The sequence below is a fragment of the Martes martes genome (genome assembly GCF_963455335.1).
Source record: "Martes martes genome assembly, chromosome: 14".
NCBI lineage: Eukaryota > Metazoa > Chordata > Mammalia > Carnivora > Mustelidae > Martes > Martes martes.
In genome coordinates this window covers 30,063,723-30,088,120 of record NC_137902.1, presented here as the reverse complement: position 1 = coordinate 30,088,120, position 24,398 = coordinate 30,063,723, and the positions used below count along the sequence as shown (strand labels likewise).

The window sequence follows — 24,398 nt, the reverse complement described above, 5'->3', positions numbered from 1 at the left end:
ACTCAGAATGCTGGAGAAGAGAAAGAAGGAACTGGGAGAACTTTATGATACAAAATTCAGAGTTAGACTCCCAAAAGCAGAGTCTAGCTGACCAGTGTGTAGTTACCAGGGGGAGCCTTTGTTCATTGATATTGGCCATAACTGTTGACCCTCTCTGGTCTTTAGAGCCTTCTTATATCCTCCAGAGTTCCCCCCAGATAATGTCTAATTCTTGAATAATATCTCTCAATTGTAGAGCTGCCAGAAGAAAGAAACAATAATACTACTGACCCCAGGCAGTGTGAGGCCAGTGGTCCAGGCCCACCCAACAAGGAATTGCAAAGAAACCAAAATTTGCCTTTGGAGTAAATTATTGATTTACTTAACTACCTGGGAAATTTCAGGTAGCTGAGATATTAAAGAAAAAAAAAATCTTTCTATACTTCTAGACTCATCCTGAAGGAGGAGAGGCCGAGTCCAAGCAGACAAGCCTGGACCAGCAACAAGGCCAGGCCCATCTAAGAAGTAGGAGGATTTCCGACTGTAGTTTAGTAGTCCGTGTGGGGATTCGGATCTGTCTTCATTCCAGCTGTTGGGAGGGGTAAGTGATAACTCCCAGATGGGTCAATCAGAGAAGGGGTACAGACATTCGACTCTTGCTTAGACGAATGTGTTGGATTTGAACCAAAGCGGTGATATGCACGGCGTAAACCTCGGGCTCCGCGATCCTTCGCGAATCGCAGTCACCCACAGACCCACTTGAATCTGGGCGGGGTAAGCGAGGAAAGACGCGCAGGCGCAGTGCTGAAGAGGGCGCTCACCTGCGCTAGAGCGGGCGGAGCTAAACGCTGGAGCGGGAGGCGGGGCGGGCGTGATGACGTCACGGACACGCCGCCGCAGAGCAATTCGCGTCCCGGAAGCGGCTGTGGCGGCGGGGGAGGCGGAGGAGGCTCTCGGGTTTGCTACTTCGGAGAGGCGCTTGGAAGAGGCGCGTCCTAGGGGTGGGGCGGGCCTGAGGAAACGCTCCGGGGCCTAGTGGCCTTTCCAGTGGTCCCTGGCCGTCCCCGCCCCTCCCCCACCAACCCTGCGACCGGGTAGGTGAAGTGCCACCTCTCTCGCCCCATCTCCGGGTCTCCGCCGACTGTGCGGAATTGGGCGCCTGGACGTCGCGGGGGCCGCCACCTGCTGGCCCAGCGACTTTGGGCGTGGCCTTCCCGGTCTGGGCCGCAGGGCCGGAGCCGGCTCCGTGGGTTGCAGAGGTGGTGGTAGTCCTGGCCTCTGCCAGCACTGACCACCTTCACCCTCTCCAGGACTTTTTACCTTGCACCCTCCCTGGATCCTTTAGTTCGAGCTCCGCCTGCGGGTATTTGGGCTCCCAGTGGCCCCTTGGTCACATCCCCACCCCCAGTCCCCGTCAGGTCTCAGTCCACAGCGAGGGACTAGCTTATGCTGATGTGCGTCAAGGTTCCGTCCGTCCGTCCCCTCCTTTTCTTTTTAGGTTTTGGGGTAGGACTTTGAAATTAGGAAGAGGGTGATGGTCTCCCCATCGGAGTGGGGAGGTGGAAACGGGGCCTTAGGGAAGGGGGTGACTGCCCTGTGGGGTTCGAGGGAAAAGGGAGGGTAATGGGCAGAAATGGTCCAGGAAGTTGTTGGGAACAGAAAGGAGAAGGAAGCTTTAGAAGATGTGGTGGGGCAGGAGAAAGCATGGGAGTCCTAGAAGATGGACAGTTCGTTTACTCATTCAGTGAGCATTAATTAACCTTCCACTGTGTGCAGAAGCAGTGGTAAATGGAAGACATAGTTTTTGACCTGGTGGAGCTCCAAGTTAAGAAGCACAGACCGGCAAGAAAGCCGAAATTTTACTTTGGTGGGATAAATGCTGTTAGGGCAAGTGCATGATTGGGATTATTGGGGAGGGTCTCCCATTCCAGACTGGGGTGGTTGCCAAGATCCTCTCAGATCAAGGGAGCAATGTTTCAGCAGTTACCTGAAGGGTGGGTAGGAATTAAGCAGGTCAAGAGTAGGTGAAAATATTCCAGGTCATCTTTTCTTTTTAGACATCAGACTGCCTCTTCCCAGCAGCCATGTATACTCCGTCTTTATGGTTTAGACTCTTGATGGATCTCTGGGGAAAAGAACAGGATTTTTATATCTGGGCAATACACTTTATCCTGCTGAATATGTCTTCTGTCTGTGAAATGGGTATTTCATCTGTAAGCCTTCCTACCTCACAGGTTTATTATAGGCACCACATGTACTAATGTAAGTAGAAGGGTGGTGGGTACAGTGCAAATGTCAGGAATTATTATGGTTGCAGGATGCAGACATCAGAGCGTGAGGGGAGTGGGCCAGAGGTGAGCCCCAGCGTGATGCCCGAGGCTCCCCTGGAGTCTCCATCTGCCCCTACCAAGTCCCCGGCGTTTGATCTTTTCAACTTGGTTCTGTCCTACAAGAGGCTGGAGATCTACCTGGAACCCCTGAAGGATGCAGGTGACGGTGTCCGGTACTTGCTCAGGTAACAGACTTCGCAGAGTTGCTCTGACCGTCTAGACCGTCTGCTTTCCTGCTCCATAGTTGTGCTGAACATTTAGGCAGTTGCTGGGTTATCCTTTCTGCCCTAGAGAGGAGTGGTTCTGGGAAGTCCATTGGTTCCCTGGGTTGATTCCAGATCCACCTCGGGAGAGGCAGGGCCCTGGGAACCATATTGTCTTTCACCAGAGTTTCTGCTTTGTCGTTCAGTAAGCTTATACCTCAGGACTGCTAACTAGCCTCGAACATCAGGCCTTCTAAATCTTAAAGGAGGATTTTTTTTTTCCTTCTTTGTCAGTACTAGCATAATTAATATTAAAATTAGGATGTAATTTTGAACATACTAAATACAAATACCCGTGAATAAGCAGGTACCCCTTTTGCTAATTTAGGATTGTGGAGCTCCAAATTTTTTGTTCTTATTTTGCTTTGATTTTCATCCTCTATGATTTCTTTTTTTTTTTTTTAATTTATTTGTCAGAGAGAGAGAGGAGCGAGAGTGAGCACAAGTAGACAGAGTGGCAGGCAGAGGGAGAGGGAGAAGCAGGCTCCCTGCTGAGCAAGGAGCCCGATGTGGGACTCGATCCCAGGACGCTGGGATCATGACCTGAGCCGAAGGCAGCTGCTTAACCAACTGAGCCACCCAGGCGTCCCAATCCTCTATGATTTCTTATTTCTCTTTTCAGCTCACTCTATTTCTTATCTTAAACAATTTTATTACAGATACATGCTATTCCACTCCCTAAATACTTCAGTTTATTTTATTTTTTTAATGAGAAAAAGCAATATCACACCTAATAAAGTTAACAGTAATTTCTTGATAGCATCTTATACCCAGTTCTGATTTCCTCAGTTGTCTCAAGAATGTCATGTTTTGGCCAAATCAGATTCTAATCCAGGACTGCATTCTATGTGGTTATGTCCCTTAAGTCTTTTTCAATCTAAAATGGTTTCCTTTTCATGATACTGACTTGCTGGAGATGGAGCTGATGGTCCTGGAGAATTTCCTACTTTGATTTGTCTGGTAGCTTCCTCATGGTGCAAATTAGAAGTTAGATTTAAAGGTTGGATCATATTTAAGTGATACTCCCTCCCCGACAAAGGTCATGTGTTCCTAATATACGGAGCCACGTAAAACTTGGTTGTCCTGCAGAGCAGCCCTTTATATCTTAGAATCTGTGAGTGGGGCTTTAGGGCTCACTGAACCTCCTGAAACTACATGTAAAACTTGGTATGTGCATGCATGTTTATTTCTAAGGGAGAAGCTTCTAGTTTTCATCAAGCTCTCCAGTCCTCTGAGAGAGGTAAGAGATAGGGTGAGTGGAGTGGGGTTAACCTGTATGAGTACTATTGAATATCATTCTTACCTCAGTCTGGAAATAGTGGGAGGTTTATTTTTTAACTCTCTGAACAAGTCCTTACATTTTTCTTGTTCCCTTCAGAACCCCTTTTATTTTATTTTTCATTTTTTAAAAAAGATTTTATTTATTTATTTGACAGATAGAGATCACAAGTTGGCAGAGAGGCAGGCAGAGAGAGAGAAGAGGAAGCAGGCTCCCTGCTGAGCAGAGAGCCCGATGTGGGGCTCGATCCCAGGACCCGGGATCATGACCTGAGCCGAAGGCAGAGGCTTTAACCCACTGAGCAACCCAGGCGCCCCCAGAACCCCTTTTATTTATGGCATTAGGCCTAGAGGTGAGGTAGTTTGTCTTCCATAGCAATATTCTCTACCATTAGATCACTGTCTCCTTGGTGCAAGGGATAGGGCACCGGATGGTATGAGAGGCTTGATTTGTAATCCCACCATGACCATCCAGCTGAAATGAATTTTAGTCTTCCTTAGTGGAGGGGATGGGCCCTGGGGTTTTCTGCTGTGCACCCACGCAGGTGTATGTGTATGTATGTGTATTTTACTCTTTTGTGGCAAAGCACAGAATTTAAATACAGCCTGCCCCTTCACCTTTTCTACTACTGGTCTCTCAGTGCTTCTTGGCACTCGTATGTTCGGACTTTTCCATTTTATGAAATTAGAAATCCGAGGGTGTGGTGTGATTCATTAAAGCTGGATGGAGGGGGAACAGCATTTGGCCTAAAGAGCCCCCAGGAGCTTGTGGTTCTGTGCCACTGGGAGACAGAGCACTGGTCTGTGAAAATGGCTGTCAGATTAGTTTGTGCTTTTGATTGTTCTTTTCTTAGTAAAGAGGATTTGACTTTCAAGAGGGACCTAATCTTGAGCTTTGTCTGATAGTCAGAAGCCTAGAGCTGCAGTAGATTTTTAAAAGACTCCTCATTTCTGGGATCAGCTACTCTAGTAGGTGGATCTCTGTGACCAAAGTGTCAGTAAAGACATGAGAAAGAATGGGAGAGGCTTTATAGTGTAAGTGACTTGAGTGGCTGTATGATGTTTTTATTTCTGAAATGGGGTTGGCTTTAGACCAGATTTTTAATTTGCTCTTATGCTTATAGCTGCCACTAGCTGGTTCTGAGGCCTAATTAGAGTGGCATAGTGGGGGATGCTGGGTTTCCAGAGGAAGGCAGACAGAGGTCATTTCATTCCCTTACTCATAACTTTTATGAAAAAATAAAAGGGGCACCTGGATGGCTCAGCTGGTTAAGTGTCTGACTCTTGATTTTGGCTCAGGTCACGATCTCAGGGTCTCATGCTCAGCAGGGAGTCTGCTTGAGATTCTCCCTTTCCCTCTCCCTCTGCTCTTCCACGCCCTCCCTTCCCCCACAAAAAAATAGAAGCACGTAAATCAGTGAACCTCATTTAGCAACTGAAATACTCAATCACAGCAAAAGAAAATACATTGAAGTTCTGAATACATTGCTTGCCAGCAACAGACCTGTTTATTTTTCTCTTTGACTCTCCCTCAGTTGGCTGACCTTATAAATGCTACACTGCTGGGTTTTTTTTTTTTTTTTTTAAAGATTTTATTTATTTGACAGCCAGAGAGGGAACACAAGCAGGGGGAGTGGAAGAGGGAGAAGCAGGCTTCCTTCTGAGGAGGGAGCCTGATGTGGGGCTCCATGCAGGGCTCAATCCCAGGACCCTGTGACTGTGACCTGAGCCGAAGGCAGACACTTGACAACTGAGCCACCCAGGCGCTGCTACACTGCTATTTAGAATTTAGGTATCCATGCTTTCATTGTTACATCTTTGCTCCTTTTCCCCTATTAAATGTCCTTTATCAGGGATGAAGCCAGCAGAATTTGCTTGTCCTCAGCAACTCAAGTCTCTGGTCTTCTTCCTTTCCTCTTTGGGGGCTTCTGCACTGCTGTTTGGTGGTGGTGGTGGGGGCTGGGTCTGCCTGTGCTTCCAGCTGTTCCAGTTCACTTAGGGCATGTCTGCTGAAAGAATGCTATACCCCGGTTTCCATTTCTTTTTTGATCTATTAAAACAAAATCTTCATTATCTTTTCTCCTTTTGGATTGCCATGTTACGATCTTACAATTTCAGAAATAAGTGAAAGTTACAACGTGGTCACATAAATCCTTCACGTTCTGTTCTTTTGATTTCTGTATTAGATGAATCTTGCACAGTGAGTATATATATGTTCCTGTGAAGTTGTACAAAGAATAAGTGAACATTTTCAAGAAGAAAGTTCATCATTATCACCTCCTAAAGAGACCAGAACATTACAAAACACAGTTAAACAGTATTAACTGGGTTTCTTAACAGGTATTTTATAAATTTTTCTCCTTCTGGGAGAAAGTTCCACAGGTCTTTTAGTTCTGAGAGGATACCTTTTCTTATCCTGGGGCCTAATGGGTGACCTTAACTCCTCTCCCAGTTTCCTATCCACGTTAGTGGACACTTTGCATGTTTCCTTGACACTCAGAGCTCCAGGCTCCCTCCTCTTGCTCCTCCTTTTGATGACCCACCCGTGATGGCCGTCTCCTCCTCCCACCCTCTCACCCCCAAATTGGAGGAGTGGCCATCTTTAGTGACCAGGACTTTCTTGTGTTGTAGGTGGCAGACGCCTTTGTGTTCCTTGCTGACCTGTCTGGGCCTCAACGTCTTGTTCCTCACTTTGAATGAGGGTAAGAACTGATTCCAGGGGCAGGGGATTTTTGTGAATGAACGTGGGAAGGAATTCCAAGAAGTAGTCCCTTGTCTTGCCATGGAGTTGGCCTCCTTCCCTGTCTGCTTGATGTCAGAAAACCGGCTCTGAAGCGACACACTCTGGGCTAGAATCCTGGCTGGATTGTTGAGGTGGCACGTTCTTTAATCTGTTTGTCAAGGCCTAATTTTCCTCATCTCTAAAGGGAGGATAATAATAGTGCTCTCCTCAGAGAGTGGTTGTGAGGAACGAGGTAGCCTGTATATTACATTTAGCACGGTGCCTGACACAGAGTAAGGAGCCGGTGTATTGTAGCTATTATTATTGTTTCCTTCTTGACTGAATGCTGGTGTTTTAACCTTTTTCCATTTTTATTTCCAAGCTGATTCCAGGGTCAGTGAGGGCATGACATGCGGTGAAGGTGCCAGGGAGGTGAATGGTTAAGAGATTTTTGCCATGTCCATTGATGTCCTCTGGCTCAGCTGTGGAGCCTGGAGGGGGCTGCTGGGCAGTCACCAGCTCTGAGGGGTCTGTGGCATGAAGGCTTTGAGGTAGATGTGTGGACAGGTGGGTGGCTCTAGAGATCTTGGGTAGTGATGTCTCCTGGGGACTGTTTGTGGCAAGATATACCAGGACCCAGGCCTTTTCCTGTTTGAACTGACAAGTGGCTGCAGAAAAAGCTAAACCCCTGGGGGGAAATGTGTAAAAAGCCTGAGACAGAGTGTTCTGAGGAACTGGGTCCTTTATTCATGTATTCATTCTTCTATCAAACTTGCATTTCTCAAGTGTCTCCTTTGTTTCCTATGGAGATACGGATTCAGTGGGTTGAAAATAAACCCAGTTTTCACATAAGACCTCATTTTCTGTTTGTCCAATGACAGATACTTAACTAGCATTTACTGTGTGCCCAGTGCTCTGTTAGCTTGCTTTGGGGGTACCATGCTACATGGAAGAAGGTCTTTCTTTGGATTTTCTCTCAGCCTCCCCATTTCTCAGTCCACAGTGGTGTGTCTGTGGTATTCTAAAAGCCAAACGATAGGCTTCTGATCTGCCCCGGTGGCCCAAAAGGTCAGAATGTCAGTCACAGGGATGTCTTAGCAGCCAGACTCCAGCAGGAGCCTCCTACTGTGTGTTCGCGTAGATTTGTTAATGTTAAAAAACAAAAAGAAAATGAGTCTGGGGCTATCGTAGTGACCAAACGGATGGAGTCCCAGCCTTCAAGAGCCTGTTTGTGGAGGAGAAAGCAACTATGCCTATAATCAGTCATGTGGTGAAAAATTTTGTGAGGGAAAATAAAGCTGGGTTAAAGGGTTGGAGAGTGAGCAGGGGAGACACTCTTTCAGGGAAGAGTGTGATCAGGGAAGGCCTCTTGGACAGAGCCCTGGAGGAGGTGAGGGAGCGAGTATGTGGGCCTCTGGTGGGCAGAGGCCCCCGCTCCTTGCTCCTCATTTACCTGCAGTGTTTTTGATCCGTAGGCGCATGGTACTCCGTGGGTGCCCTAATGATTTCAGTGCCTGCCCTCCTGGGCTACCTTCAGGAGGTTTGCCGGGCACGGCTGCCTGAGTCAGAGTTGATGCGGAGGAAGTATCACAGCGTGAGGCAGGAGGACCTCCAGAAAGTTCGCCTGTCTCGCCCAGAGGCTGTGGCTGAGGTGAAGAGCTTGTGAGTATGGACGGGGCCGGGGTGGTGGGAGATGGTCACAGTGGCAGCGGCCACCACAGAGTGCTTGCATTGTATGAGGCGTTCTTTCCTCTCATCTATCGGGTTCTTTCCTCTCATCTTTTGAACAGCTCTGGGAGGTAGCTACTGTTAGCATCCTCCATTTATGGATGAAGAAAAAGGCTTACACGGCAAAAAGGGGACCAAGCTGGGATGAGAATCCAGATCTAGCTGATTTCACAACAACCTGTGTTCTTTCCACTAGAGAGACAGTTCAGGGTCTTAACGGAGCGCATGCATGCATGAGCCTCGGCCAGGGTTCAAATCCCAGCCCTCCATTTACCGGCTGTGTGGCAACATGTGGCATCCCTGCGCCTCGAGTTCCTCACCTGTTAAATGGCATGATAGTAGGCTTGCCTCATAGGTGGTTGTGAAGACTGAATGAGTGTCCGGTACCCAGGAAGTGTCCGATAAGGGTTAGTCACTGTCACTACACTGTCAGGAAGCTTCCTAAATGTGACAGAGCTGGTACTTCCAAAGAGCCACGTTAAGACCATTGAATAACATTAATCATAGCAACTGCAAAGCTTCAAAAAAAGTTAAAAACAAACGGAGGCCTGGGCCTGGCCCCTGTCTGAGTCCATTTTCTGGAGTGGGGTCTGGGTCTCTGTGGTTTTTAACACCCCCCACCTTTTTTTTTTTTTTTTTAATAAATGACTTTAAACTCAAATGGGAGTTGCAAGAATAATACAGAGGAACTCCCAGACTCCCTGTACCCAGCTAGAACAGTGATTTCATTTGCCACATTGGCTTCCTCTGTTGCTTTTCTCTTGCATGTTACTTTTTTTCCTTCTGAACCATTGAAAGTAAGTGCAGACGTCATGCCTGTTTACTCCAAATACTTCTCTCCTAAGGACAAGGACTTTCTCTTATGTATTTATAATTGTATAATTAAAATCAGGAAATTTTACATGGCTAATATTAGCATTCTTGTAATTATCTAATATGTAGTTCATAATCAGATTTTACCAATGGTATTAATAAGGTTTTTTATATACGTTTCCCCTCATCCAGAATCCAGTCCCAAGTACTACATTACATTTAGTTTTTATGTCTTCTTAGTCTTCTGTAACCTGGAATAGTTTCCTTAGTCTTTGTTTCTCATGACCTTGACACTTTTAGATAGGATGAGCTTATTATTGTGTAGAATTTCCCTCAATTTGGGGTTGTTTGGCTCCTTATGATTAGATGGAGGTTTTGCCTTTTTGCAGGAATATGACAAGCAATGTGTTGTCAGTGTATTGTATCAGGAGGCATATGATGTCAGTCTGTCCTGTTAAGGGAGATGCTGAATTTGATCGTTTGGTTAAGGTTTCTCTGCTGTAAAATGGCCATTGTTGGGTCTTGTCTTTAACATTTTATTACTGTGATAGTTGTGAAGGTGATTTTCTAATTGGCGTTGTTAGCCAGCATCCGCTCTAAGAAAGAGCTCTTCCATCTTATCTGTATGAACTCGAGATTCTTAATTTTATTTAATGGGTTTTAATCCATTACTGTCATTATTTTGATCTCAGATTGTCTTAGGTTTGGCAGTAGGAGCTCTTTTGAACTGGCTTCTGTGTTCTTTTGATATGTCCCATCCTTTTTTTTTTTTTAAAAGATTTATTTATTTATTAGAGAGTGTGGGAGCACATGCCCATGGGGGTGGGAAGGTGGAGGTGGAGGGGCAGAGGGAGAGAGATAATCTTTTTTTTTTTTTTTAAGATTTTATTTATTTATTTCACAGACAGAGATCACAAGTAGCCAGAGAGGCAGGCATAGAGGCAGGCAGAGAGAGGGAAGCAGGCTCCCTGCTGAGCAGAGAGCCTGATGTAGGGCTCGATCCCAGGACCCTGAGATCATAACCTGAGCTGAAGGCAGAGGCTTAACCCACTGAGCCACGCAGCCCGGAGGGAGAAAATCTTAAGCAGATGTCCTGCTAAGCACGGAGCTTGATGCAGGGCTTGATCCCATAACCCTGAGATCATGACCTGAGCTAAAATGAAGAGTTGGGTGCTCAACCGACGGAGCCACACATCATTTCTGAGTGCATATGATATTCAGAGTCATCTTACGCTTGCGCTGCCCCCACTCTGGAACGAGCCATTTCTCCACGGGGCCTTTCAGAAACCAAGATCTGGGTGCAGCATGCATTCATTGCTTCTGGGGGTGGATCCATTTAAAAAACCTCTCCAAGTGAGTCTGCCTTACAGCCCAGGTGGAGACACAGTGTTTTCTCTCCTGCCATTTATCCTACAGCTGTAGTGCGTCTGTCTGTGAGGGGGGGGTTCCCTGCTCCTCATTGTCTCTCAGCCCCGGGGAAGTTAAGCAGCTGGCCCAACCCCAGCAGCTAGGAAAAGACCCAAGCGGGAACATTTGTCCTGTTTGCATCCCTGTAGGGGTCCAAAAGGGGGCCTGAAATGTATGCAGTTTCTTCTGAGCTATCCGCCCCTTCTTTGGGTTCGAAGACACCAGCTGTCCCTGGCTAGCTATGCCCGTGAGGTCCTAGCTCCTGTGGCCCCGAGCTCTGGCTCACGGCAGTGCCCTGTGCCCACAGCCTGATCCAGCTGGAGGCCTTCCTGAGCCGCCTGTGCCGCACCTGCGAGGCCGCCTACCGTGTGCTGCACTGGGAGAACCCCACCGCGTCCTCACAGTGAGTGGCCGCCGCTCCCCGCCACTGCTGCCCTGCAGGGATTTGCCACAGGAGCTCCTGCTCCCCTCGCTCAGGGGAGGAGAACCTCTGAGGCTCCTGTGTGTGAGTTCACCCTGCCTGTGAACTTGTGGGCTGGGATGTACTGCTTTTGTTTAGTCACCTTTTAGGTGTGGTAAAAATACTTTGAGAGTAGAAATGTAACTCACCATGTAATCTCACCCACTCGTTTGATTAGCAGATGTCGTGTTTATGAAGTGTGCCCGTTGCCGAGTGGCTGTGTTCCAGAGTGATTTCCTTCTGATGTTAGGAGTTTCTGACGCCGTGGTTCCTCTCTTTTGTTGCAGGTTCTATGGGGCTCTTCTGGGCACAGTTTGCATGCTTTATCTGCTGCCCCTGTGCTGGGTCCTTGCCCTTTTAAACAGCACGCTCTTTCTGGGGAATGTGGAGTTCTTCCGAGGTAAGCCTCGGACAGCTGGGCAGAGGCTCAGGCTCTGGGGGCTAGGTTAGGCTCCCGTGTTTGTCGGGCCCTCCAGCTAATCATCCGTTTGCTGTGCCTTCCACAAGGGGGCAGCACCACACCAGGGTAGTTTCTGGGAGGGCTCCTGGGCTCTGCATCTGAGATGTCAGGGGGGATCCAGGGGAGGCTGCTACTGTGGGGGGTCCCTCTCCCTTCCCAAGGCCGGTGAATCCCTGCTTATGTGATGTGGTGGCTTCTGGGAGATGAGGGAGGGATGTTTTCCCAGTGCTGCCACCCGCATCCTGGGACGCAGCCACCTGAAGTGGCTACTTCGAGTGATCCTGGAGTTCTAGTCTGCCGTATAGCTTCTAAAGCAGGGAGGCAGTCTGGAGAGGCCCTGAGCCACAGAAGCCTGGGTTTCCACATGTGTTTGGTTGATTGCTATATTTGTTTTCCTCCCTGTAGTTGGGTGGTTAGTTACGGAAGCCATAATTCATCGAACACTTAGTGCATTTAATCCCCTATGGCCGTCAAATGGGCTGGGTAGGGGTAGCTCTGTTCTGCTTACGAGGCTCAGGTTAGGTGATCTCTTCAGAGTTAGGAGGGTGACTTTCTTGCAGCTGAGAGCAGGCTGCTGGTGCAAGAGACCAGCTACCTGTAGAAGGGGGACCCCCAGAGCACCACTCATTCCATCCTGTTTATGCACCCCCACTCTGTTCTTGCCCTGGGCAGTGGTGTCTGAGTACAGGGCACGTCTGCAGCAGCGGCTGAACCCCAAGCAGAAAGACAGCGTCTTTGAGAGCCCGGCACTGCTGGAGGCTGGGGAAAAGTGTGCTGTGTGGGACTGCACGCCTGCACCCACGCCCACAGAGGTGAGCGCCCCCCACCAGAGGGCAGAGCCTCCTGCAGGCAGCAGATGGGGCCTTCTGGTTCCCAGCTTGTTCATGCCCCGGAGCTCCTGGCCTCTTTACAGTTCCTGCTGCTTCCCTGGCCTCCTCTTCTCAGAAATGTTTAATAATGATAAGCGTAATGATAACAACTACTGCTTGCTTTGTTGAATGCTTACTCCACTGATGTAAGGACTTTAGAGGTATTAACCGGGTGAGGTGTAGGTTGCTTCCGAGAATGAGAGGGTTTGCTGCTGCATGGGAGAAGGCTGAGGCCCAGAGTGCTTGTGCCAGTGTGTGTGGCAGGGGGCAGGACTCAGACCAGGCCCTGTGGTTCTAGCACCTGAACTGTGCAGCCACCGTGGGGCCATCTGTGGTCTTGCGCCCATGTCCCTGTCCCTCTAGGTCAGAGAGGGCCCTCCTTCTCATGACTTCTTTCTCGCATGTGTGCCATCTCCTCTGGGGCAGGAATGGATGTTTTAGGGAACCTGGGTGTTGGCTCCAGGGAGCTGGTGGCCTCTGCCTTGGGGGCAGGGTTCCCCTCTCCTTCTGTAATAGTCTCTCTTCCCAGGACCTCACGCCCGGCAGTGTGGAGGAGGCCGAGGAGGCTGAGCCCGATGAGGAGTTCAAAGATGCGATTGAGGTGGGTGGCCCTTCCTTACCACCCTCTATTGATCAGGCGGGAAGCCAGCTGGTCTGGAGCTGGGTGGCTTCTCACATCCCAAGTCCAAGTTTTTCAGTTCTCTTTATCCAGATGAGAAGCCAGAACTTGAGAGCTAGAGCTCACTGGGTGAAAGGGTGCCTCTGAGCTTCCTTCCATTCTCTGACCTACTCCTCTGTCATGCATGCTAAGGGCAAGGATGGCTCTGGAAGCCTCTGGGAAGTGCCCTGTGGTGGGGGCTGGATCATTTACCAGCTACGCTGGAGACTCTGGGCTTGGTGCCTTGGTTGTGGGGAAGGCAGACTTGGGGAGGGCACTGGCCCAGGTCGCTCACTGCTCTTATGCAGAATGAGGTTCGAAAGATGTCTCTTTGGCGGGGTAGAGAGGGGGAAGCTGGAGAAAGTGGTTGCAGGCCAAGGGCTAAGTCAGAATCTTCCTGATTTTAAGACAGTGATTCAAGCTGGTAGTTTGCAGAAGCATTTTATTTGGCATCCAAGATTTAAAAACATTTACAAATGGAGAGATTTCAGTGATAAGTCTGGATTTTCAGTTTCTCTGAACAGTCAGCAGTTCTGGTAGTCCCGCGTGTGCAGTGGTCAGTGTGGCGGAGGAGTGACTGTCCCCTTTAGAAAAGCCCCTGCCCCCACCCTTCTTGTCCCCGGTCACCGAGTGCTTATGTGGTTGCTGTTGTCACAGCTGTGCTGTTGCATTTCCATAGAGCAGGACGTCATTTCTCCATCTCTCTGTAAAGGGGGAAATTGCAGTATTGAGAAAAGGGGTCTTGTGCATTGCCCCGGGCCTGTGATTTACCCTAGCCCGCTTCCCTCTCACCTCAACCTCACCCACATCCGCATTTACATTTTCAGCTGCTTAATAATTTTTCCCAGACTTGAGCATGCCACTGTAGACTGTGCATCTCGGTGTGGTGGTGGAGGGAGTGAGGACAGCCAGGGCCTTCGGGCTCTTTTGTTCCTGACCCACAGTAGCGAACACATTTTACATCTTGGCCTAATTCACACTTAGGTCTGCAAAATGTGTAAAACTTAAATGGAGCAAAAGTTTTCTGAAAATAACATTCTAAGGGAAATTTTCTGTTCTATTGAAATCATGAGCTACTTTTAGTGAATTATCACACCCAGTTTGAGAAACCGTAGTACCCAGCTTCTCTCAAGCTGATGTGATGCTGGGCTCCTCCCCTGGGGACCTCTGTGGACATCAGCCTCTGTGGTGCGCTCAGACAGAACTCAGGGGTGCTTCTGTGTTTCCCTCGGCCTGTGGGACCCCTCCTGGCGGCGTCCTTCTTCCTGCTATCTCTCTCTGTTTTCTCTCCTTCTCCCGCACACCTTGGGAGGCAGGAGACTCACTTGGTGGTGCTGGTAAGTAGGAGCCTTGGTGAGGTGGGCGGGGACCGGGCAGGGGGAGGCTGACCGAGCCGGCTGGCCCCGTGCCTCGTGGGGTATGCTGTCCTGGGGGCCTCTGCACGTGGCTCCCGGAGCCCTGCCACGAGGTGGGCAGGACTGGAAGCAGCTGTTCCCACAGGAGGATGACGAAGGTGCCCCGTGTCCAGCGGAAGACGAGCTGGTCCTGCAGGACAATGGGTTTCTGAGCAAGAATGAGGTACTGCGCAGCAAGGTGTCCCGGCTTACGGAGCGGCTCCGCAAACGCTGCCCTTCCAACAACTTCGGTATGGCCAGGCCTGAGGAAGGGGGCTTCGTGGGTGTCGTGGGGCCAGAGTTTGGGAACTGTGGGTACTGGTTTGTGATGAGAGCAAGGAGTAACGCCATGTGCCCGGGCCCCGGAGAGGGTAACAGACAAACTGGCACTGCCAAGGGAGTGAGTCTGCATTCCTTCTTGTTCCTCTGACCTCCTTGAACGTTAACTTGAGGGAAGTTGAGGCGCTCTGTTCCAGAAACGCCACTCCAGGGTTGGAGAGCGGTGTCATCCTGAGGCAGAGGGCCAGAAGGCAGTGTGGCAGGATGGCTGAGAACAAGATGTAGTGTCTGACTGCCTGGGGTAAATCCCAGCTCTTCTGGGTGTCCTTGAGCAAACGATATAACCTCTCTGTGCCTCAGCTTCCCGTTCTAAGAAACGGCAGTAATAACAGTTCTTATCTCATGGGGTTCTTGGAGTTCTCTAATTTGGTGATGCTTATTAAGTGGTAGCACAGTGCTGGCTGGGTCACAGTAAGTTGCTTAGTAAGGGGGGGGGGTGTGAACATGAGGGGTCCTGGTCCGTCCCGCAGGTGCCTAGCAGCTTGTCTGGATCTTTCCTGTCTGGCTTGAAACAAGCTGAAGCAAAAAGTATCTTCCTCTGCACATGATAGAACCCCGAGGTCCCTTCTCCTCAGCCAAGTTTGTGGACTGACCAGTCCTTATTTTACTGGGGGGTCGGGATGGCTCAAGGAAGGCAGCTTTGGAGAAGGGTAGACATGACTGTTAGTACGGTGGGAAACCTGGCTCAGACCTGGAGAGCGGTTGCTGAACCAGATAAAGTTCTGGCTGAAGAGAGCAGGTGACTTGGGGGTCATGCTGGTCTGGAGGAGGAGCCTTGCTTGTGCTTGGTGTCGGCCTCCAGGAGGATGGGGCGGCGCTGTTTATTCCGGTGGGAGTGCGTTCTAGGGTCTGCACCCTGGGAGAAGCCCTGGGGTTCTTTTGAGGAATTTGGCCCAGGGCATCCAGGGGCCTGCCTTCCTGCCCCTGTGGCACCAGGGCCCTTGTTCTCTAGGATTAGAGGTCCTGGGCATGCTTTTTCTTTCTGCTCTGTGAGTGCGCCCCAGTCATTTCCAGTTCCCTTTTGTTTGTGGTGATCACAGACTTCTCCGGGGCACTGCGTTCAGTGCACTTGCACGTACACGGTCTCGTCTAGTCCAGATGGTAGATGCGATAGGAACAGGCAGTTCTTAGGGACTTAGGAGCAGCTGGGTTCCAGAAGTTCCAAGTGACACTATGCAAGAATTCGTATTCTTGCTCTAGCACGTGATTCATCCATGTGTATGAATTTTGAGTAAAGGCTTTTAGACGTTCTCATTTGCAGGTGAGTAACCTCAGGTGAGAAAAAGTGATTTGCCTTATGTCTTCAGCCAGTTAATGGTCGAACTATGACTCAAATCCAAGCCATGTGATCTGGCTCCTGTGTTCTTTTGTTTTTTTCTCACTCATTATGCTCCCTTTGCCTTAGTGTCGGAAGTTCTCTGGTTTTATGTCTTATTTTAATACTTGGTTTTTGGTTCAGGTAATCCCAGCTGGGTTGGGTGAAGGCCTTTCAGGTTCACATGAGGCTGGCAAGGGCAGAAAATGCTGCTTTTTTGTAAGCCTCTCTTAATTCCCATTCTTTAAGACTGCTCGCTGTCCTCTCCCTGAAATGTTCTCAGACTCCTTGCTGTGAGGGCAGGTACAGCAGCTCTGCTCCTGGGTCTGGCTCCCACAGGCCAGGGGGAGGTGAGCCACATTCAGGGCAACTGCATTCTGGCTGCCCGTGGAGGGCAGGGACAGGGACAGATGAGGACAGGCTGCTCAGGGGCTTCTTCGTGGCCCTGCTCTGTCCCAGAGGCTCTTTGACCGTTACCCTGGCAGGGCCCACGCAATCTTAGGCTCCTTCCTGCTCCCGTGGCATCATTACATGGTGAGTCAGGCCCTTTGCTGAGGGTGGGGGCAGGGAGAGTCGGTAGATGTTGGAAGGGAACAGGTCTGCTCTCCTCCATATACCTGTTTTGAGCTGGTGTCAGCATCCTAAGCCCTCCTTGGCTCAGGCATGTGCAGTGAGTACATTTTGGTTTCACCAGACCACATGGCTCCCCTGGGATGCTTGGCCCTGATGTTCCATCCTGGACTTGGGCCTGAGTGTCAGTCTTTGAGTGGCTCCAATCCTCTGCCCTGTGCCCTTGTCCCCTTTGCTAAGGAGAAGCAGAGATGGGTTGCTTCTTTTTTTTTAAGATTTATTTATTGGGGCACCTGGGCGGATCAGTTGATTAAGTGTCTCAGTTGATAAGTGCTGGTCATAATCTCAGGGTCCTGGGATCGAGCCCTGCACTGGGGTCCCTGCTTGGTAGAGAGTCTGCTTCTCCCTCTCCCTCTGCCTACCCCGTCCCCACTCATGTTCTCGCTCTCAAATATATAAATAAAACCTAAAATAGAAAAGATTTATTTATTTTTAAAAGATTTTATATATTTATTTGACGGAGAGACATGGTGAGAGCAGGAACACAAGCGGGGGGTGGGGGGGTGGGAGAGGGAAAGCAGGCTTCCTGTCCAGCAGGGAGCCCGGCAGGGCAGGGGGAGGGGGCTCAATCCCAGGACACTGGGATCATGAACTGAGCCGAAGGCAGATACTTAACAACTGAGCCACGCAGGTGCCCTGATTTTTTAAAATTTATTTGAGAGAGGGAGAGGCTCAATCTCACGACCCATGAAATCACGACCTGAGCTTATACCAATAGTCAGACACTTAACTGCTTGAGCTGCCTGGGTACCCCAAGGTGGGTTGCTTTGCCCACATTCTTTGTGTGGGGGACGAAGTCTTAGAGTAGCCTGATTGCTGGTTTGGCATCAGGGCAGCAGCCCCTGCTGTGCTGTCCAGAGGCCAGGAGCTAACTGGCAGCAATGGCATTCACCTTACATGCCTTGGCCTCAGGCTTCTCCTTGCTCTAGCTTGGGTGGACCCATCTTTCCTTAAACACAGGGAGTGTCCTGTAGCAAGGGCTACAGGGGGTTCTGGTGGGACAGGAAGGGACCATGTGTAGCTGTCAATATACCTCTGGGCCTTTGCTTGAAGGTGAGGCCCGGGGCTCCATACCTGGCCACACAGGTGGTTCAAGAGGCCTAGTGGTGCTGAAGCTCCTAATTGCTCTGGCCAGGTCGCAGGAGGCCTTTGGGCCTCAGGTTGTAGACACGTACTCCAGTAGCCTTATTATCCACTCCCAAGTGTTTTCAGGACCCAACTCAGCTTCCTTCTGGGCCCACAGTCCCGGGGCTGGGCTCTGTAGCCCCTTTCGGGAGCATCTTCATGCCCACCGTGGACCCCCAGGCTTTCTCCCCTGCCACAGTGCCCCCTGTTTGCATGGAGATTTTTGCCTCAGACCATAGCCTGGGTTCCTGGGGATAGCCCTTGGAACCTTTCTTGTTCTCTTCAGGGTTTGCTTTTGTTCCTGGAGCTTGGTGAAGCCATCAGGCACAGTGCGGCCTTTCCTCTCCTCAGGCCTCAGTTTGCCTCTGCCTTTTGGTTCCCTTCATTCACTGGCATGTGCCCCCTTCTGTAGACTGTATCTTTGCTGCAGGCCACCTTTTCCGTCTGCAATTTTCCTGGGAGCACGGGTGGGTGGTGAGCACAGCGGCCTCTGAAAGAACCGTCGGTTCCCTTTCTCCCTGTCCTTCATCTCTTCTTGTACCCCTTGCCTCCTCCCATGCACTTGCTAAGCTGTTGCTGACTCTTCTGGCATGGTCTGGAAACTTGATCATTTTGTGGGTGGTGATTTGGGTGGAGTCTCTTGCGGCCCTGCCCTGCTCTGTCCTGCCCACCACTCACAGTGTCTGTGCCCCTGCCCTGCACATCGTCTTGGAAGGTGCCTGGTTCTGAGCTCCTCTCCTGGAATCTTCAGATGACAGGAAGCAGGAGTCTGGGGTGCTAGGCATTTCCGCATTACCTGTGGGCAGTCTATTTGTTAAGGAGACACTTAGGAAAGGGTCGTGTCAGGCAGGTTTCATCTGAGCTCATTGGATCTGCCTTCTCCGAAGGATACCTGTCAGGTCCCGCCCCCCACCCCCAGTTTGGTGTGATTTCTGAGGAGCAGATTCTGTGGGAATCTTTTCAATTTTGGTGGGACCTGCAGGTGGGGTCTCAGTCCTAGGAGGGCACATGAACCGGCAGCTGTGTATAGTCTGGAGACATGGATTCTCAGGGACCATGGGGATTTTCTTTCTGTTTTCGTTTTCTTTTTTTTTTTTTTTTAAGATTTTATTTATTTATTTGAGAGAGAGTGAAAGCGAGAGAGATCACAGAGTAAGAGGGAGAAGCAGACTTCCCACTGAGTGGAGAGCCCGATGTGGGACTCGATCCCAGCACCCTGAGATCACGACCTAAGCCGAAGGCAGACACTTAACCAACTCAGCCACCCAGGCACCCTGGGAATTTCCTTCTTAGTTTGAGTCCCCTTCTGTCTCCGGATCTGGACTTTGCTCCCTTTTTTTTAAAAATCAAAGATTTTATTTCCTTATTTTAGAGAGAGAGTGAGAGAGCATGAGAGAGAGAGATCACAAGTGGGAGGGAGGGGTAGAGGGAGAAGCAGACTCCCCACTGAGCAAGGAGACTCATATGGGACTCCATCCCAGGACTGTGGGATCATGACCTGAGCTGAAGGCACATGCTTAACTGACTGAGCTCCCAGGTGCCCTGGACTTTGCTCCTTTGCTTACTGCTCCCAGGCATGGTGTCTGGGGTGGGCTGCCATCCTGAGTGGTCCCATTTAGAAGAGCCAGGAGCAGGTGAGAGTCGAGAGCCCTGGGTTGGGTCAAGGCTGAGCTGCTGCCTCTCTTTGTCAGGGAACTGCACGGGCTGCTCGGCCACCTTCTCAGTGCTGAAGAAGAGGGTGAGTCTCCCTGAGGGTAGTTTGTGGGAACTTGGGATGAGATGCAGGGGAGTAGTGGGGAGTCATTGGGCCACATTGGGCCTGGGGTCTGAGGTTTGCTCAGGTGAGCGGGGATCTGCTGTCCCTGTGACCACACCTTCACCAGTCTTCCCATTGGATGTCGTGTTTGCTCTGCCCTGCTCCACTTGGGCACCTCCCCATTCCTATGGTAGTCCCAGGTTCCTTGGGTGAGATCAGTTGATGGGAGGAGGGGGACTTTGGGTGTGGGTGACGCATCTGATACTGACCATGGCTCTTTGCAGCGGAGCTGCAGTAACTGTGGAAACAGCTTCTGCTCTCGGTGCTGCTCCTTCAAGGTGCCCAAGTCCTCCATGGGGGCCACAGGTGAGTGGTGCAGGCGGCCAGGGGTCAGGGCATTGGAAGGGCTTGGCTGGTTCCTGCATCCTCCAAGGGCTGCTGCAGTGTGGGAAGGGAGCAAGGGGCCAGTGAGAAGGCAGGGGGACTTGGGATCCTGTCTGCCCTGGAGAAACATCTCCACTGTCCTATAACAAACAAAACACCGAAGTATTTTATGCGTGCAAAAGAATATATTTAATGTATCTGAATTATGAGACATAATACTGAATATCTGTGGCTGCTTCGCTGAAGTTAAAAACAGAGCAGTAGCCACCCCCACCCAGGCTCCCCAGCACCGCCCTGCCTTCCCCAGAGGAAACCACTGTGCTGAATTTTGTTCTTTTTCTCATTAACTCGGTAACACTTTTAACAAAATGAAAAAGCTGTACATACTCACTGTAAGCAAAAGATACAGATAAAGGAAGGGATTCATGTGCACGAGGGTAAATGCAAACACACATGTAGGTTCTACAAGTAGTGGAAGCACGTTCTGCACACTGCCTCTAACGTGCTGTAATCTGAAATTGAGGCTTTTCTGGTTTTCTCTCTGGTCATGCAAGTAGCATAGGCTCATTCTAGACAATTTGGAGATTATCATACAGAAGAAGAAGGAAGAAAAAAGTAATCCGTAATCTTACTACCTAGGGATAACCACCGTTAAAACATGTTGGAAAATTTTCTTCTGGTATTTTATTTAAAGAACTTTTTAGTGGTGTTTTGTTGGTACCAAAATAATTTCTAATGCAGGGCACCTGGGGGAGAGGCCTGCTGTTGCTGTGGTCACTCCTGAAGTCCCCAGTCCCCATGGAAAGTGGAGTCTGAGGGCAGGCTAGGGAGCTGGGTTAGTGAGGTTGTGGGCTGGGTGGTGGGTGGCTTGTGTGGGGCATTGGGGGTTGGGAAATGTTAGTAGTATTGGGGGTCATGAACCAAAGGACATGAGGAAGCGTCTCACCAAGTTCTTCCTCCTTTTCAGCCCCTGAAGCCCAGAGAGAGACTGTGTTTGTGTGTGCCTCGTGTAACCAGACCTTGAGCAAGTGAGAAGAGGGGCTGGGGTGTAAAGTGGGCGTCGGTCCCTGGGACCAGCAGCAGACCTCACTCTCCTATCCCTAGCCCCATGTGGTGTGTGCTGGGCAAATGTGGCCTGAACGCTAGGTAGGCTTCCCTTTCCTCTCCTCGCTGTCTCCAGCTGGGTTCTGGAGCTGCTCTCCCCTCTTGCGGACGGCTAGTAAATGGCAGTTCTCAAATCCCAGAGGTTAGAGGAGCCCCTGGAGAGCCTGGCATGTTTGCCCTCCTCTGTCCTGTCCTGAATTAGTGGACTCAGAGCTGGGCGGGGAATATAAACTAGAGGGCAGTAGTGAGCTAGGCCTGGTCTCTCTAGGGGTCTCTGAGCATCAGGGCGTCTCTTCACACCTCACAATTCTAGGAGACCACAGATCAGAGATGGGGAGAAGAGATTCTTCTTCTGCTGTTCCTGGGCCAGCCCCTTGGCCTCTGAGAGCCTGCAGAAGGGCTTGGGCATGGCATGGCCCAACTCTGCTGTTTGAATGTCCCTTCAGGCATCAGGATCTCATTGTATCCCCACCAGAGGGTGTGTGGCCAGAGCTAATAAGACCAAAAGTCCTAGAAAGAGGGTTGAAGTTTCCATGTTCTCCCAGAGGAGGCCGTGTCTAGGAGGGCCTGTCAGAATCCTTTAGTATTAAGTGGAGCAAAACATAGGGAGCCCCAGCAGCTCAAAGGACATCAGACCCACCTTGCAGAAACCTTGACTTGCAGAGTCTCAGCCCACATATTACCCTGGTGACACTCCACTGGGTAGATGCCAGGTGTTCAGATTACTCTTACTTCTCCTGCTCAGAGCCTCAGGTACCCCTCCTCTGGCCCAGAGCTACGTTTTGCCTCTCTGGCCCCTTGTCCCATGGAGTGTGAGACAGGCAGGGAGAGCAGAGGTCCTGAAGCCCTTGACCCTTGGGGGCCTGGGAAGTGTAGGATCCCTCCAGGCTGGGTCCTCCATTCTGATGCTGTTCCTCAGCAGGACAGTCTCACTTAGGGGTGAAGGCCACTTGAGGTCCCCATCCCCTCTTCAATAATTTTATGTTCACTTCTGGACTGTTAGGGCACCAGCATCTCTTCCTAAGCCTTGAGCGGGCTCGGGCATCCTTCCTGTCCCCTGGAGCTGCTCTGCCTTTTTGAAGTATTTATTTATTTATTGCATGGTTCCTGGGAACATGTGCCCCAAGGAATGGGATGGAGAGGAGGGGGTGTTTCTGTCCCAGGATGCCTCCCTGGAGTCATGGGCTGCTGGGGACCCAGGACCCATAGGAGGCTGAGCAGGTGTCTGAGGAGGCAGGCTGGGGAGACAAGACCGCCCCAGGCTAGCTTTCTAGGGCTACTTAGGGCTGGGCAGCTAGGGTCCTGTGACAGACCAGGAAGGTGCAAGTCCCTAGGGAACCAGGCAGGCCTTGGTGTACCCCCTTCCTTGGGCTTCTTTGTTAACAGATGAGAGTTAAATACTCTGTGCTTTATTTACACTGGAGAGGAACAAAAAGGATCTCTGTGTATATGGAGAATTGTCAATAAAAAGGCCCTCAAGCTTCTGACGTTTTTGTCCTGGTCCTTGCGCTAACCCTCTCTGTGAGGCTAGAGAGCCAGACTTGCCCTGGGCTGAGTTTGCAGGCCTGCACTGTGCCTGCGGGACACGGCTGGAGGGGGTGTGGAGGCTGCCATCCGGGGGTCTGCAGGGGGGGTTGGGGGAGGAACGCTGTGCCTCATGCAGGTGGGGCTCAGCACGTGTTTGTCGGATTGACTTGAGTCTCTGTCTTGTGACCAGATTGTGAGCAGTTGGGGGTTAGGACCAGGACTAGTCAAACACTAAGTGGTGCAGGCTTTAGAACGGAAGGATTTTAGCTAATCCTTCTTAGAAAGCAAAAAAGGATCGGCGCTCTGGAGGCTGAGAGCCAGCCAGAAGAGGATTGGCTGTGAGACAGGACAGATAAGCGGTTCTCTGAAAGCAGAATTTGTGGGTTGTATACTGGGTGCCAGGCACAGTGGTGAGAGCTTTATACACATCATTTTACTTATGCCTAATGATGGTCCTATGAAGTAGGCACTGTTCACCCCCATTTTATAGATAAGGACACTGAGGCCAAGGGAAGCTGAGTAGGGGCAGTGAACTTTGGCATGGTACTTTGCAGACTAGAGCTGGCTATAAGCCATGTCTTCCAGACGGAGGGCTGGGGCAGCGAAGAGGGCAGGACCTTGCATCAGAGCTGAGGTTAGGTCACAGCCGTGTTCTCATGGCCCCATGCCCGTGCAGCTCGCAGAGGCAGTGGCCTGGTCCAGATGGGATTCTGCCTAGCTCAGGGACTTCCCCTAGTCTGGGGGAGCCCCAGCTCCGAGGGGCCTCGAGAGACAGGGAAGCAGGCAGGACCTTTTCCTGGCAGTTTTTACAGAAGACTGTGTTCTCTTGAAAAAGTATCAAAGTGGCCTCAGCAGCCTGGGTCCAGAGGAACAGCAAAGACATTGGAGGAAGGCAAAGTGGGGCCTTGGAACCAAAGGACAGCAACGATGGTGCAGGCCCACGGGAGAGGCAGCCGGGGCTGCACCTGCGCTTTTGTGCATGGCACGTGTCCTGGGTGGCTCAGTTGGAAGGCTGCTCAGAGGTTGTCCAGGCCAGCCCCTCACTTTGGGAAGGACAGCACATCCATTTGAAGAGGCATCTTCCCCATGCTGTCAGAGGGGGGGCCTTCTTCAGAGCAGGAGCAGCTTGTGTTAGCCAGGGCCAGTCTGGTGGCCGTCAGAAGTAGGCACTGCTGTGGCCAGTCCCGCACTTGGCCTTCCTCTGCATCAGCGGCAGCCACGCTGGAGTGAATTGCCACAGGGGCATTGACCCCAGGCATTTCTGTGCTATTTTCCTCTGTAAAGTGCATGATATTGATCTGTACCTTACAGGGCTGCTGTGAGGAGTTCCCGAGACCATCCACTCCAGGCGTGGAGCACTGGGCCTGGGGCACAGGAAGTGATTTTCAAAGGCCAGCCTGTTCCTGCCATTCTGGCAATCTGACTGTCCCAGATGGCCTAGAACAATTTTTGGTTTATGTGTTTTTAAACCAGAGACTAATCTTAGATTATTATTCAGGAAAGAATCTGAGGCCAGACTGTAGTTTGAAAAAGCAGAGACAATACTATTTTATTTTGGGGAAAAACAAAAATGATGCATAATGTTGGTGAAGTAGTCTGTGGCACGAGTAGCCTTTGGGACACGGGCTACCTTGGGAAGCACAGATTTTATCGTGGGGTCTTGGATGGGTCTTCCCACCAAAGGGCAGAGGGCCACCTCTTTGTCCCTTTACAGTGTGTGTGAGGGCCTCAGTGAGAGCAGCCTTGGGAGCGACAACTTGCAGGTGCAGGTACCACCGGGAAAATGAAGCCGTGGAGGTTGGATTGTGTCTTGCAGCTGGCGGGGGTCCACAGCGTGGAGAGGACTGGACGTGTGGT

The 24,398-nt window shown here is 50.6% G+C and overlaps 1 protein-coding gene across 2 annotated transcripts; it reads left to right on the top strand.

The window, feature by feature from the left end:
- The first annotated feature begins 434 nt into the window (after positions 1-434).
- Positions 435-22,500, top strand: ZFYVE27 (zinc finger FYVE-type containing 27). Of its 2 annotated transcripts, none has more exons than XM_080823131.1 (12): positions 435-580; positions 2,297-2,494; positions 6,482-6,552; positions 8,048-8,234; positions 10,828-10,923; positions 11,268-11,380; positions 12,113-12,252; positions 12,839-12,910; positions 14,468-14,612; positions 19,462-19,508; positions 19,811-19,892; positions 20,878-22,500. In XM_080823131.1, exons 2-12 carry the CDS (start codon positions 2,298-2,300, stop codon positions 20,940-20,942), a joined length of 1,215 nt encoding a protein of 404 aa, XP_080679257.1. In that variant the 5' UTR covers positions 435-580; position 2,297; the 3' UTR covers positions 20,943-22,500. The 2 variants fall into 2 exon arrangements, with proteins under 2 accessions (XP_080679257.1, XP_080679256.1); XM_080823130.1 differs by lacking the exon at positions 435-580 and adding an exon at positions 878-1,073.
- The last annotated feature ends 1,898 nt before the right edge of the window (positions 22,501-24,398 follow it).

Bases quoted from the DNA above. Each gene is read 5' to 3' on its own strand.
- ZFYVE27 (XM_080823131.1), top strand. From the start codon at position 2,298: ATGCAGACATCAGAGCGTGAGGGGAGTGGGCCAGAGGTGAGCCCCAGC. The intron at 10,924-11,267 runs GTGAGTGGCCGC...CTTTTGTTGCAG, and splicing joins AACCCCACCGCGTCCTCACA to GTTCTATGGGGCTCTTCTGG. The intron at 19,509-19,810 runs GTGAGTCTCCCT...GGCTCTTTGCAG, and splicing joins TCTCAGTGCTGAAGAAGAGG to CGGAGCTGCAGTAACTGTGG.